Raw genomic sequence first — 12,275 nt, forward strand, 5'->3', positions numbered from 1 at the left:
TTTCCTACAGAAAGGAAGAAAAACAACCACCACAAAGAAAACTTTGTTTATAGGAGATACTAATTACGGCTGGTGTATTTTGAATATTTTCCAAGTTAAATCTGAAATGATCAGAGTTAAATGCATATTTAAATAAGGATTAAAAACCACCCAGGAAGAAAGCAGCAGTCTTACCTGTAACGAACATGAAAAGAATGGTCTTCCCTCATGCTCATCAAATTTTCCTCCATCGAGTCATATTATAAGCTGAGTACAATATGAAATTATCTTATTCTGTGCCAATTCGGTCCTGAACCATGGAGAACTGCTGCAGCACAGGGTCCGGTTAGCACAGGAATGACCTGGTGTTAATGCACACTAAGCTCCTGCTTCTTCTTTAGTGACAGTGAAAGGAGGTCAGTGTCAGGCAGCTTAAAGGTTCACTGTGTCCCAATCCTGGCATCTCTGGCCCTTTCAGCAGCACTTCAGCAACATTTCTGCAAAAGGAATACAAATGCTTTGCTGGAAGTCCTGTTTTCAAAGGGTAACTAACCTGCAGAGACCCCAAGCTGCACCTAGTCACACAGGGCAGGTCACACAGCGCCTGGCACAGCTGCCCTCAGGCCGAGAGAGCAGCAGCCACGTGACTGTCACCAGGAGCTTCTAAATAAGGGTGCGAGTGAGGCTTATTTCAGAGCTACTCTCAAGTTCAATTTTAAGTTGGTTTGAAATACAATTTTATGTCATATTTTCTTTTATAAATAAGTATAGGATATGTATGACACTATTATCTAAAAATAAAAGTATGGTATTTTAAGCGTTTAAAAACTGCTATTAACATGTAAATGAAAATTCAATAATTATTTGAACGAACTGATTCTAAACTCTGCAAATTTCTTTCTTCAAAGAAGATATTTGTGCTGACATTTAGGCTATACTTGTATTCATTTGCCCTCAAAGTATATTGTATTTGAACTCATTAAAGCCTTTAAAATGTTTTTATTACTAGTGAGTAGGTACAACGAAAGTTATGAACTATGTGTATGGTAGGATGACCCAATGAACACTTACATACCACCACTAGGATAAAGAACGGTATCACTGCCTTTTTCTTTTCTATTTCTTTCCCCTCTCAGGTGGTACTAGCATCAAAACGAACACTGAGAACAATGGAACAGGACAGAGAGCCCAGAAATAAATCCACGCCTATCTGCTCAACTAATCTATGACAAAGGAGGCAAGAATGTACAGTGGGGAAAGACAGTCTCTTCAATAAGTGGTGTTAGGAAAGCCAGACAGAAGCAAAAGAATAAAACTGGATCAGCTTCTTACACCACATACAAGAATAAACTCAAAACAGGTTAGAGACTTAAATGAAGACCCGCAACCCTGAAACTCCTAGAAGAAAACATAGAGGCAGTAAAGTCTGTGACATCATTCTTAGTGATTTTTTTTTTTTCTTCTTCAAAAATGTCTCCTTGGCCGACACCGGTTTGGCTCAGTGGATAGAGCGTAGGCCTGCGAACTGAAAGGTTCCAGGTTCGATTCTAGTCAAGGGCATGTACCTTGGTTGCAGGCACATCCCCAGTAGGGGGTGTGCAAGAGGCAGCTGATTGATGATTCTCATTGATGTTTCTAACTCTCTATCCCTCTTCCTCTATGTAAAAAAATCAATAAAATATATATATTTTTAAAAAGAGGTACATTAAAAAACATGTCTTCTTGGGCAAGGGAAACAACAGGAAAAATAAACAAATGAGGCTACATCAAAATAAAAGGTTTTACACAGCGTAGGAAACCATCAACAAAACAAGAAGACAACTTTCTGAAAGGGAGTAGATATTTGCCAGTGACACATCCAATAAGGGGTCAATATCCAAAAAGATAAGGAATCTCATACAACTTAAACACCAGAAAAATCAAACAATCCGATTTTAAAATGGGCAAAGGAACAGAATAGACATTTCTCCAGAGAGGACATACAGATACCAACAGACATGTGAAAAGATGCTCAACATCACTAATCATCAGAGAGATGTAATTTTGTTACTGTTAATCCTCATGCAAGGATATTTTTTCCATTGATTTTTAGAGAGAGTAGAAGGGAGAGGGAAGACAGGCAGAGAGAAGCATTGATATGGGAGACACACATCGATTAGTTATCTCTCACACACACACCAATTGAGGCAGAGATCAAGCCTGCAACCGAGGCATGTGCCCTTGATCAGAATCGAACCCAAGACCCTTCAGTCTGCAGGCTGAACAAAACGAGTTAGAGATGCAAATTAAAACTGCAATGAGATATCACCTCACACCTGTCAGAATGCTATCATCAATAAATCAATAAACAACAAGTGTTGGCAGGGATGTGGAGAAAAGGGAGCCCTCCTACACTGATGGTGGGAATGCAGACTGGTGCAGCCTCTGTGGAAAACATTGTTGATGGGATTGTAAATTGGTACAGCCATATGGAGATTCCTAAAATTATTAAAAATAGGGTGCAGCTGGTGGAGGGATCAATGAGTGAAAGGGGGGGACATCTGTAATACTTCCAACAATAAAGATAAATTTAAAAAAATTTAAAATAGAACTTCTATATGATGCAACAATTCTACTTCTAGGTATTTAACTGAAGAAATAAAAAACACTAATTAAGAAATATATACATGTATACACACACACATACATATACGGTACATGCACCCCTACATGCACTGCAGCATCACTAGTAACAGACAAGATATGGAACCTAGATATCCATCAATAAATGAATGGATAAAGAAGATATGGTATATATTCACAATGGAATATTATTCAGCCATTAAAAACAATAAAATGTTGCCATTTGGGACAAGAGGAGTAGACCTCCTAGAGGGTATTGTGCTAAATGCAATAAATTAGAGAAAGACAAATATCACATGATCTCCCTTATATGTGTAATCTAAAATAAATGAATAAAAGACTCATAGAGAAGATGATGGTTACCAAAGAGAAGGGAGTAAGGGGATGGGAATTTTAAATAAAAATAATAAAAATTAAAGAAAAAAAATCTGCATAAAGAACCATTTTAAAAATAAAACAAGCAAGAAGACAAGAATGCTATTCACCATTTTACTAAGACAATTTATAATATGGTTTAACTGTACTAAAAAAAATATCCTCAAAAAAATTCGCTCTTACATTACAGCCTCCATAATGAACAGTTCTTATCTTAAGTTACTCATTGAACAAACAAGCAATTCTTGATTCAATGATTAGTGTTTTAAGGACTTTGACCAATTTAGTAACAATGTGTTCATTCATTCTCTGCATTGCATGGAGTTAACAAATCCACCTCATACTTTAACACATACTTTTTATCTATGAGTGTTACTAGTTTAATACTAATAAAATGGGCAAAGATTATTAAATTATGAATGGTTCATCAGGATAAGAAAATGTAATGACACGACCAGGAAATGGATTGGAAATTAGAGTTTTGAAAGAATATTAAGAAACCATCAAGTTTAACCTCCAACCTCTATTAAGACTTAAACCCTGTAATTTGTAAGGAACACACAGATCTATAATAGCATCTCCCAGGTTTTAAAGAACAATGCTCCAAAACCTCACTGCTAACAAAACTGTTAGCTCGAAGCACTTTTGGTCTGACTGTAGAGAACTAAAGAGAAAGCAATAATCTCTTCCACGCCTTAGAAACGGACAGAACCACATAGAATGATCAACTGGTGCGTAACTCTGACCGCCTCACACGTAACTACCTGGTTAGAAATAAAAAAGGCAGACTCCTGTTCTCTGGCCAGCTGGACTTCCGGGCACTGTCCAAGGTACATATCCAGCGTCAACAAGTCTTAGGCCTGCTGTACTTCATGGACAATGATACATTTGCAAACTAGGCGATGGGGGAGAGGGAGGGGACAGTTACATTTGTATCTTTCGTACTACTTTCAACTCATCTACACTCCTTCTGATTGCAACTCCAATGTCCTTAACTTTTGTTTAGATTCTTTCATTTAAGTATGTACCTCTAAAAACTGGGAACACACATCAGACAAAAAATATGACTGACTTTTCTTGCCTTTAGGTGAGATCATTTAAATTCTTTTAAACTTCTCTTATCCTAATAATTCCTTCTAAGGTACAATACTCAAATTCTCCAAATCCCTTTCAGTTGTAATGTTTCAAGTCAGATAAAGTAGCTCTTTTTCAATGAGTGTGGCTAAATATTGAGAATCAAAAATATTCAGGGTGTCCCTCCAAAAAATGTATACACACTTTAACAGCCCATAACTCACTCAAATTTTTACTCCTTTTTAGGTTTAACTGATTTGAAATAATGAAGCCAGACTAAAATTTGAACAAAGGACATTTATCCTAAAGTGCCCCCTGGACATTTTTTATGGGTGATACAGAAAAAATAAAGTTTACAGTTCAAAACCAGCAACAGATGATGAATTGAAGCATTAATACTCAGGAAAATGATTCTTGATGTTTGCAATTCCATTGCTTTGTGTTATCAGCAGTGCCTGGACCAGAACAGTCACCAGTTTAAAAATAGGCATTTCAGTAGATTCTTTTACATTTTGAAAATGAACTGAATGTTAATAAACACAAATTTTATAATCATTAGAAGTGTGTATACATTTTTAGGGACACCCTGTATTTTAAAATGAAATTATTTTCTATTAGAATTCAGGGTACAGCATATAGTAACAAATGCACATCATAGTAAGAATAGAGTAATAAAGTAGGATGCTTAGGCCCTGGCTGGTTTGGCTCAGTGGATAGAGGGTCGGCCTGCAGACTGAAGGGTCCCAGGTTCGATTTTGGTCAGGGGCACATGCCTGGATTGCGGGCGTGGTCTCCAGTAGGGGGCATCAGAAAACAGCCAATCAATGATTCCCTCTCATCACTGATGTTTCTCTCCCTCTCTCCTCTCTCAATTCAATAAAAATATATATAAAAATAAATAAAATAAAGTAAGATGCCCAAATACCCACTTCTGAATTAACTCAAGTAACTACCCTAGCAGACTGGTTATCTTCTGTCAACTTACCTATCTATAAATAGACTTACTTTTAGATGGACTAAAAGATGGCCTGTTGCAGAATCCAAATCTCTATTTCTAGTTACATTTTATCTGAAAGACATAGTGGAAAGAGATGACAGTGTAAGAAACAGCCAGTGCAAAATCCAGAGCAGGAAGGTAAAAGCAGAAAGTTTACACAGAAATCTGAGAAGACACAGGAGAAAGCACAGGGGCAGTAAACAAAGTCCAACAAGGACAAAGTCAGATGTGATCTTAGTGTGGAGGCGACAAGGAGCCACTAAGAGGCAAGAAACTTTATTCTGACTCAGAACAGATGCCTGTGTGGGAAATCAGTCAGAAGAAAGCCAGGTCAGGCCCAAGAAGGGCTAGGTGATTGATTCCGTAGCTGACTAAGAGCACCTGGAGAACAGGGAAGCAGTGCCCATTGGGACGTGAGAGGCAAATGCAAGCAGTAGCGGAGAGCTCACAAGATTTCCAATTTTGAGCACAGACAATAAGAAGCTAAAGGAGTTTATCACTAGTATAGTTCATCACGAAACCAGTATTACAAGAAATGTTAAAGGATCTTCTTTAAGAATAGATAAAAAATATGAGTAAGAAAATATAAGAGCCCAGCCAGCATAGCTTAGTGGTTGAGTGTCAGCCTGTGAACCTGGAGGAGGTGGTTCAGGGCACAGGCCCCAGTTGTGGGCTTACTTCCCAGTGGAGGGCGTGCAGGAGGCAGCCTGCTCTGAAATCAATAAGAATATTGATTTCCTCTCTGAAATCAATAAGAATATTGATTTCCTCTCTGAAATCAATAAAAATATATTTTAAGGAATATATATATATATACATATATATATATATATATATATATATAGGAAAGAAGAAAAATCTCACAAAGGCAAACAATAAAAGCAGTGGATCAACCAACTATAAAGCTAGAACAGAGGGTTCTAGGTCAACACTCAATCACGGAGCCACACTGGCCAGGCAGGAAAGAGATTTCTAGTTAATTATTATAAACACAAAATTCTATGGATAAATAGAGGTATTATAATATCAAGGTTATAAAAGACACCAAGACAACTTAATAAAAGGCATTCTAGTTTTCATCAATGCCAATTACATGTCCAGTGCTTCCCACGTGGCTGATGGCCATGTAATTGCCATTCACACTAAGCCAATTTCCAAAACAACAACAAACACACAAAAGCACCCTACATATATTCTGCCCTTACCCTTTCTGGTGTGTATGTACTATATGTAATCTTTTGTTTATAAATAGAAATTTGTTTTTATCTTTTTAGGGCCCACACAAATTATCAGACAAATATGATGCTATTAATAGAAATTCAAAGAAGTAAAAATTTAAAAAGTCTTCTGAAGACATGACCAAGACAGAAAAAGAAAAATACTTATTAGTAAACAACAGGGAGAACACAACTTGAGAAAAATTGTTATCAAGTCATCAGAGCATATGGTAAGTCTGATGTTTCTCTCCCTCTCTCCTCAATTCAATAAAATATATATATATATATATATATATATATATATATATATATATATATATATATAAAATAAAGTAGGCCCATGCAGGTCAGCCATCAGCTTAAGTCAATTAATAAAATGCAGACGTGAAAAACTCAGCAGGGAAGTAGAAAAGTGGTCCTTTAAACTGAGCATTGTTCTTAAGTTAATAAGTGACAATAAATCAGTTCTCTTAACAGGACTTGAACAAAGCAAAACTGTCTTTCAAACACATTTTTAAGCAGAAATAAATCCCAAATGCTTAAACAGGATCCCTAAAGAGTTTGGATTTAGAAGTTTTCACAGGAAAATAGAACTCTCTTCTAATTCCAAATGTTACACCTTTCTCTGCAAAAACGATTCTATTATACAACTCAGTAATGTCATGAGGTGATATGGGAAGAATAATTCTGAGTAAAAAAGGACTAAGGAAAGCTTTTTGGAAAAAATAAAATCTGTACTGCACCTTGAAGGAGGACAGGCCTTATTAGGAAAATAGAGGAAACGGCTCCAAAAAAGCAAGGAGGAGGGAACACAGAATGTGTACCAGGACCAGCCCACTGGGTCAGGTGCAAGGCAAGAGAAGTCAGAGGACTTCTATGGATGTGGCTGACACACCTGTTTGGCCTTGCATTTACACAATGGGGAATCTTATACGGTAATTTTTTCGGCAAAGGAATAGCAAAGCTGGATTTGTGTGAGGAAGATAACCTGGCATCAATGTACAGGACAGAGAGACAGGCAAAAGACACTGCAAAGCCCTAGCCGGTGTTGCTCACTGAGTAGAATGTTAACCTGCAGACTGACGTCCGGGTTCGATTCCAGTCAAGCGCACATGCCTAGATTGCAGGCGCAATCCCCAGTAGGGGGTGTGCAGGAGGCAGCCAATCAATGATTCTCTCTCATCATCGAAGTTTATGTATCTATCCCTCTCCCTTCCTCTCTGAAATCAATAAAAAATAATAATTTAAAAGACACTTCAAAAACTCCAGAAGCAAATTGCTTTGCACAAAATTGATATCCTACATACTTTTTTTTCATTTCTTGCCTGGGAATAACTGAACTATAAAGCAGCAAAGAATCCGATAACATTGAGCAACTACACTTTAATATAGTTCGTCTCCACAGTGAGGAGTGCATTCATATTCATGTAAGTAACGTGGGAAAATCTTATATTTTTTTACTCTTTATAAAGATGATTAAGTGCTCACTTAGGCAGCGCATGCATAAAGATGATTAAAAAGGATACTGAAGATGTGTGGTGTAGAAGGTATTGAAAAAAAAAAAAAGACAGCAGTTCTAAAAAAAAGGACTGGACTATTTCTGCTCAGTTCACAACAAAACTCAGTACTTGCAGGCACCTTAAGCAGGATTCTGTCCCTCAGATGGAATCCAGAGACCATGCAGCCAGCGGGGAGAGGTGCGGGGAGAAGGGGGAAGGGGAGGGAGCCCTGGTCTGGATCCCAGCAGCGACTTAGTAGTTACGTGGCCTTCAACTGGTTCAACTCTCAGAGATGGTTTGAGCATAAAGATACTCAGGCAACATGTGTTGTGATGAGACGAGACTTACAAAGCATCTAACCCAGTCCCGGCTCTGGCGCTTAATAAAAGTACTCCATAGAGTACAGCGGCAATAATCAGTTACTGTTGTTAGCTGTTACTATTTTTAAAGGGCACGGCCATTAGACTAGATTTATAATCGTCAAAATCTATGGCAGGTTTTCAATCGTGAAGTTCCTGAGAACTAAATTACAAAAGTTCACCTTTTCAGTAAGTCTTAGAAACACTTGATGCTTGAGAACAAGTTCATTTTAAAAAGTCTGAGATTTATGTTAAAATATCTGTAGCACCGAATGCTGATATAATAACGTAAGAAAACACAACGGCATGTGTGGCGAAGAGGGCTCCGGGGGCGCCGCCAGGACCACGGGGTCCCACAGCGTGAGCTTTGTGTCCGCGGGGCGGAGAGGCGGCCCGGGGCCCGGGGAGGGAGAGGGGGAGGCACAGGTGTGACCGGCCCCCCTCCCGCCCCCCGCACACCCCGGGTCCCCGCGGCGAGCCTCCCTTTCTTATGTTTCTGACTCGATTCTGAACGATCCACCCGAGCTGCTTCCCCAACAGGAACCAGCTGAGCCGAGCGGTGAGGTCGGAGGCGATGGCCCGGCGGCTACGGAGCCTCCATCTTCCCCCCGCGGCGGCCGTGGCCCCTCAGCCGGGCGCCGGGCTCCCCTCACGGCGCCTCCCCCGCCCGCGACCGAGAGGCCGCCCGGAGCCCACGCCCGGCCTCCGCGAGGCTCCATAGGTCCGTCCTCACCCGTTTCCCCTCAGGTTTCCAGTGAGAACAGTTGGGAGGATCTGCCGTGAACAGAGGCTCCTCTCCGCTGCTCTCCGAGCCGCCGCGCACCGAGGCTCCCGGCGGCGGGGCCGGTCGGAGGGTCGGCAGGTGGCGTCCATTGTGAGGGGCGAGCGCAGGTGTCTGACCAGACCCGCCGGCGGGCGGCCCCGCGGCCACAGGTGAAGGCGGCCGCCGGGGTGCGGCGCCGCGGGGCCCGGGGTCCGTCCGCTCCTCACGCCCCGACCAGGGGGCTCACTGCACCCCGTCCCGCTTTTCCCTCCAAAACGCCGGCGGGCGCAGCGGGGACGCGTCACTCGCGCTTTAAAGTCTCCGAGTCCGCGGCGGGTGCCGTCCCGGGCTCCCCGCGGTCCGCCCCGGACAAAGGCGGTCGCCCCGGACCCGGACCCTGACCGGGACCCGGACCCCGGACACAGAACCCGCCGTCCGCGCACATACACTCCGGTCACCTCCCTCCGCGGGGCGCCCGCCCTCCGACACCCCCCGCCACTCACCTCCCGCGGACCGGCGAGTCCGGAGAGCGCGGAGCGCGCGGAGAACGCGGCGCTGCAGCGGCGGACGCCTCGGGCGACTGACGGGCGGCGTCCCCGCCCCCGGGCCGCGCCGCGCGCCGCGGGCACCAGGCCAGGCAGGGGCACTGGGGGAGGCCGGCGCGCGCCCCCCGCCCCGGGCCCCGCCCCCGGCCGGTCACGTGAGCCAGCGCTCCCAGGGCTCCCCTCGCCGCCCCGCCGCTCGCACGCCGCCGGGGGTCTCGCTGTGCCGCCCGCCCCTCCCGTTCCTTCTGCGCCTGCGCCGAGCGCCCGGCGCTCCCATTCAAACCGACAACGCCCCGCGTCTTTCGGACCAGCCAATGGCAGCCTCGGGGGGCGGGCGGGGGCGTGGCTGGAGCCGAACTGGGGAGAGGGCAGGGGGAATGGGGAGAGGGGCAAAGGGAGAGGGGACGGGGGAGAAGGGAGGGAGGGGTAGGGTAGCGGGGAAGGGGGACGTGGTCTTTCCCGCTCCAGGACCTGCCCGCGGCCACCCAGGCCAAGTTGCTTTCCCGTTTTCTTCTTCCAACACGAATGGGAGGGCGGGGCGACGAGCATGGTCCAGGAAGAGTTCAGAGCGGTCCGGCCAGACCCTTTAAAGTTTAAACGATGGGAGCCCCCAGCCAGTGCCTCCTGCCCCAGGCTCGTCCAGGCCCGAGAGGGAGCACCCAGCGGGCTCCCGGGTTAAGGAAGGGGCTCTGTGCGGGAACGGGGGGCCCAGGAGAGGACAGGGCGGCACCGGGAAGAACTCTTCTTCCAGAGCAAGTTTTTTTTAAAAGGTCTGTTTGTTCTCCATAAAAATACCAAGACTAAGGTTTCTCCTGCCAAAGAATCTATTTCTCATCTATTTCTCCACCGAAATGGCATTTAAATGTTCCTGCTGCTGAAGGATATGTTAAAGAAACCCCCGTTTCAGTCTCTCTTTGATTATGGTCAGAACCACTGATCCAAACACCATTTCTTTTTAGGGACGCCTTAGGGCAAATTACGTTAAAACAACTTTGGCATCAAACTAGACTTACATTTGAGGTCCACCTCGGCCACTTACTGGCTGACTGATCATGAACAAATCGTCACCTTTCCTCTTTAGCCTGTTTCCTCACCTGCAAAACACAAATAATCATTCTTCTTTCCGTAGGGTGGTTGCTCAATTATTACCAACAACTGCCTTTATTATCAGTCACTTAAAGGCTCCTGAATGAGCTGACTGTGCTGTCTCCGTAAGATTCCTTCTTACTCATACTTCTCTGCATGCTGATCCCAAAGCCATGAAGGAAGTGCACTCTGTCAAGTTCGGCATGTCCCTATGAATCAGGACTTGCCACTTACAAGTCTTCTCAGATGCATGTGGCTTCCTATCACTCATATTAGTTATCTCCATCTCAAGTTTAATTGCCTTTTAAATGATGTGTTTAAAGGTGCAAATCAGACCATGTCAATCGCCTACTGAAAAACCATAGCGGCCTTACCTTTGGTTGAAAATAAAATCCCAGTTCCCTCCCATGGCCCACCAAGCCCTCGGTGGCCTGGTCCTGCTCACCTGTCTCTGCTCCTGCATTTCCCTGTCCCCTCCACACACAGGACGTCACAGGCCCTAACAGACCGATCCTCGGGGTTCTTTCTCTCAGGGCCTCTTCCCTGGCAGCTCCCTCTGCCTAGATATTTCTCTCCCCTCCCTTCACCCCCCCACCCCCACCCCGGCCTCTTTCAATGGCTGGCTTCTTTTCAGCCCTCAGTTTTCGGCTTATTCATTACAATATCCAGCAAGTATTTAGAGGCTGCTGCGTGTCAGGAACTGTTCTGGGTGCTGGGAACATAGTAATGAGCCAGACGGAGCCCAGCCCTTGCGCTCATGGAGTTCAAGAAAAATAACAAGAAAAAATACCTGGCTGTGAGAGGTATCACGCGGAGAAGTCAGAGTAGGAGGAAGTGAGGTGACTGAGGGCCAAGGTGGGAAAGGCCTCTCTGAGAGGATGGGGCTCACACTGAGATTTGAAGTGTAAGAAGGCGCCAACTTCCAAGCGAGCACGTTAGGCAAAGGGCACGGCTGATGCGGACTCCTGTGGGGACATGCTCTGTGGGGCTGGGAACCTGGGCGGCAGCCATGTATTAAGTGAAGTGAGGGAGAGGAGAGCGCGCCCGGTAAGGTCACGCCAAATCCTCAGGCCTTCGCAAGCCAGGGTCGTGAGTTTGGGCTTTCTTTTCTAGATGTTATAGTTGCCAATGGAAGATTTTAAGCATGGGAATATCTCCATTTGTATACATTTTTTAAAAAGCACATTCTGAAACAAATCCAGAATTTGAGACAGTCTACGTGACAACTAGCCCAGGCTCACTCTTTGTAAACATTATTGTCATGAGAAGAAACAAACCAAAAAAGATGAATGTTGATGGAGTCCTCAATCAGAAAGAGAAAGCTAGAGGGGGGTGGGGCGGGGGGCTGGGGGCAAGGGGAGAGAGGGTGAGAAGGGGAACCATAAAAGTCATTTTAAGCCGAAACCGGTTTGGCTCAGCGGTAGAGCGTCGGTCTGTGGACTGAAAGGTCCCAGGTTCGATTCCGGCCAAGGGCATGTACGTTGGTTGCGGGCACATCCCCTGTAGGGGTGTGCAAGAGGCAGCTTGTCGACGTTTCTCTCTCATCGACGTTTCTAGCTCTCTCTCTCTCTCTCTCTTCCTCTCTGTAAAAAAAATCAATAAAAAAAAAAAAAAAAAAAAAAAGTCATTTTAAGAAACAATTGGGGAAGTTTGAATATAGACTGTATATTAGATGAGATTATGAAATCGCTGTTAGTTTTCTTACATGTGACACGGAATTATGTCTTTATTTTTAGGAAAGGCAAGCTGAAATATTTCA

At 44.2% G+C, this 12,275-nt stretch overlaps 1 protein-coding gene across 3 annotated transcripts in view; it reads right to left on the reverse strand.

Annotated features, from left to right (window-relative positions):
* The window catches only part of GPSM2 (G protein signaling modulator 2), a 30,765-nt gene extending 21,202 nt beyond the window's left edge, over positions 1 to 9,563 (reverse strand). Inside the window, exons 1-2 of one of the 3 annotated variants that reach the window (XM_036452612.2) lie at positions 9,389 to 9,563; positions 175 to 476 (exon numbers count right to left, since the gene is read on the reverse strand). In XM_036452612.2, coding sequence (XP_036308505.1) covers positions 175 to 230 — 56 coding nt within the window. In that variant the 5' untranslated portion in view covers positions 231 to 476; positions 9,389 to 9,563. The remainder of the gene's footprint in view (positions 1 to 174; positions 477 to 9,388) is intronic. The other 2 variants (XM_036452613.2, XM_036452614.2) reach the window with 2 other exon arrangements.
* Positions 9,564 to 12,275: the final 2,712 nt, after the last annotated feature.

Source organism: Pipistrellus kuhlii, unplaced genomic scaffold (assembly GCF_014108245.1).
Source record: "Pipistrellus kuhlii isolate mPipKuh1 unplaced genomic scaffold, mPipKuh1.p scaffold_m20_p_24, whole genome shotgun sequence".
NCBI lineage: Eukaryota > Metazoa > Chordata > Mammalia > Chiroptera > Vespertilionidae > Pipistrellus > Pipistrellus kuhlii.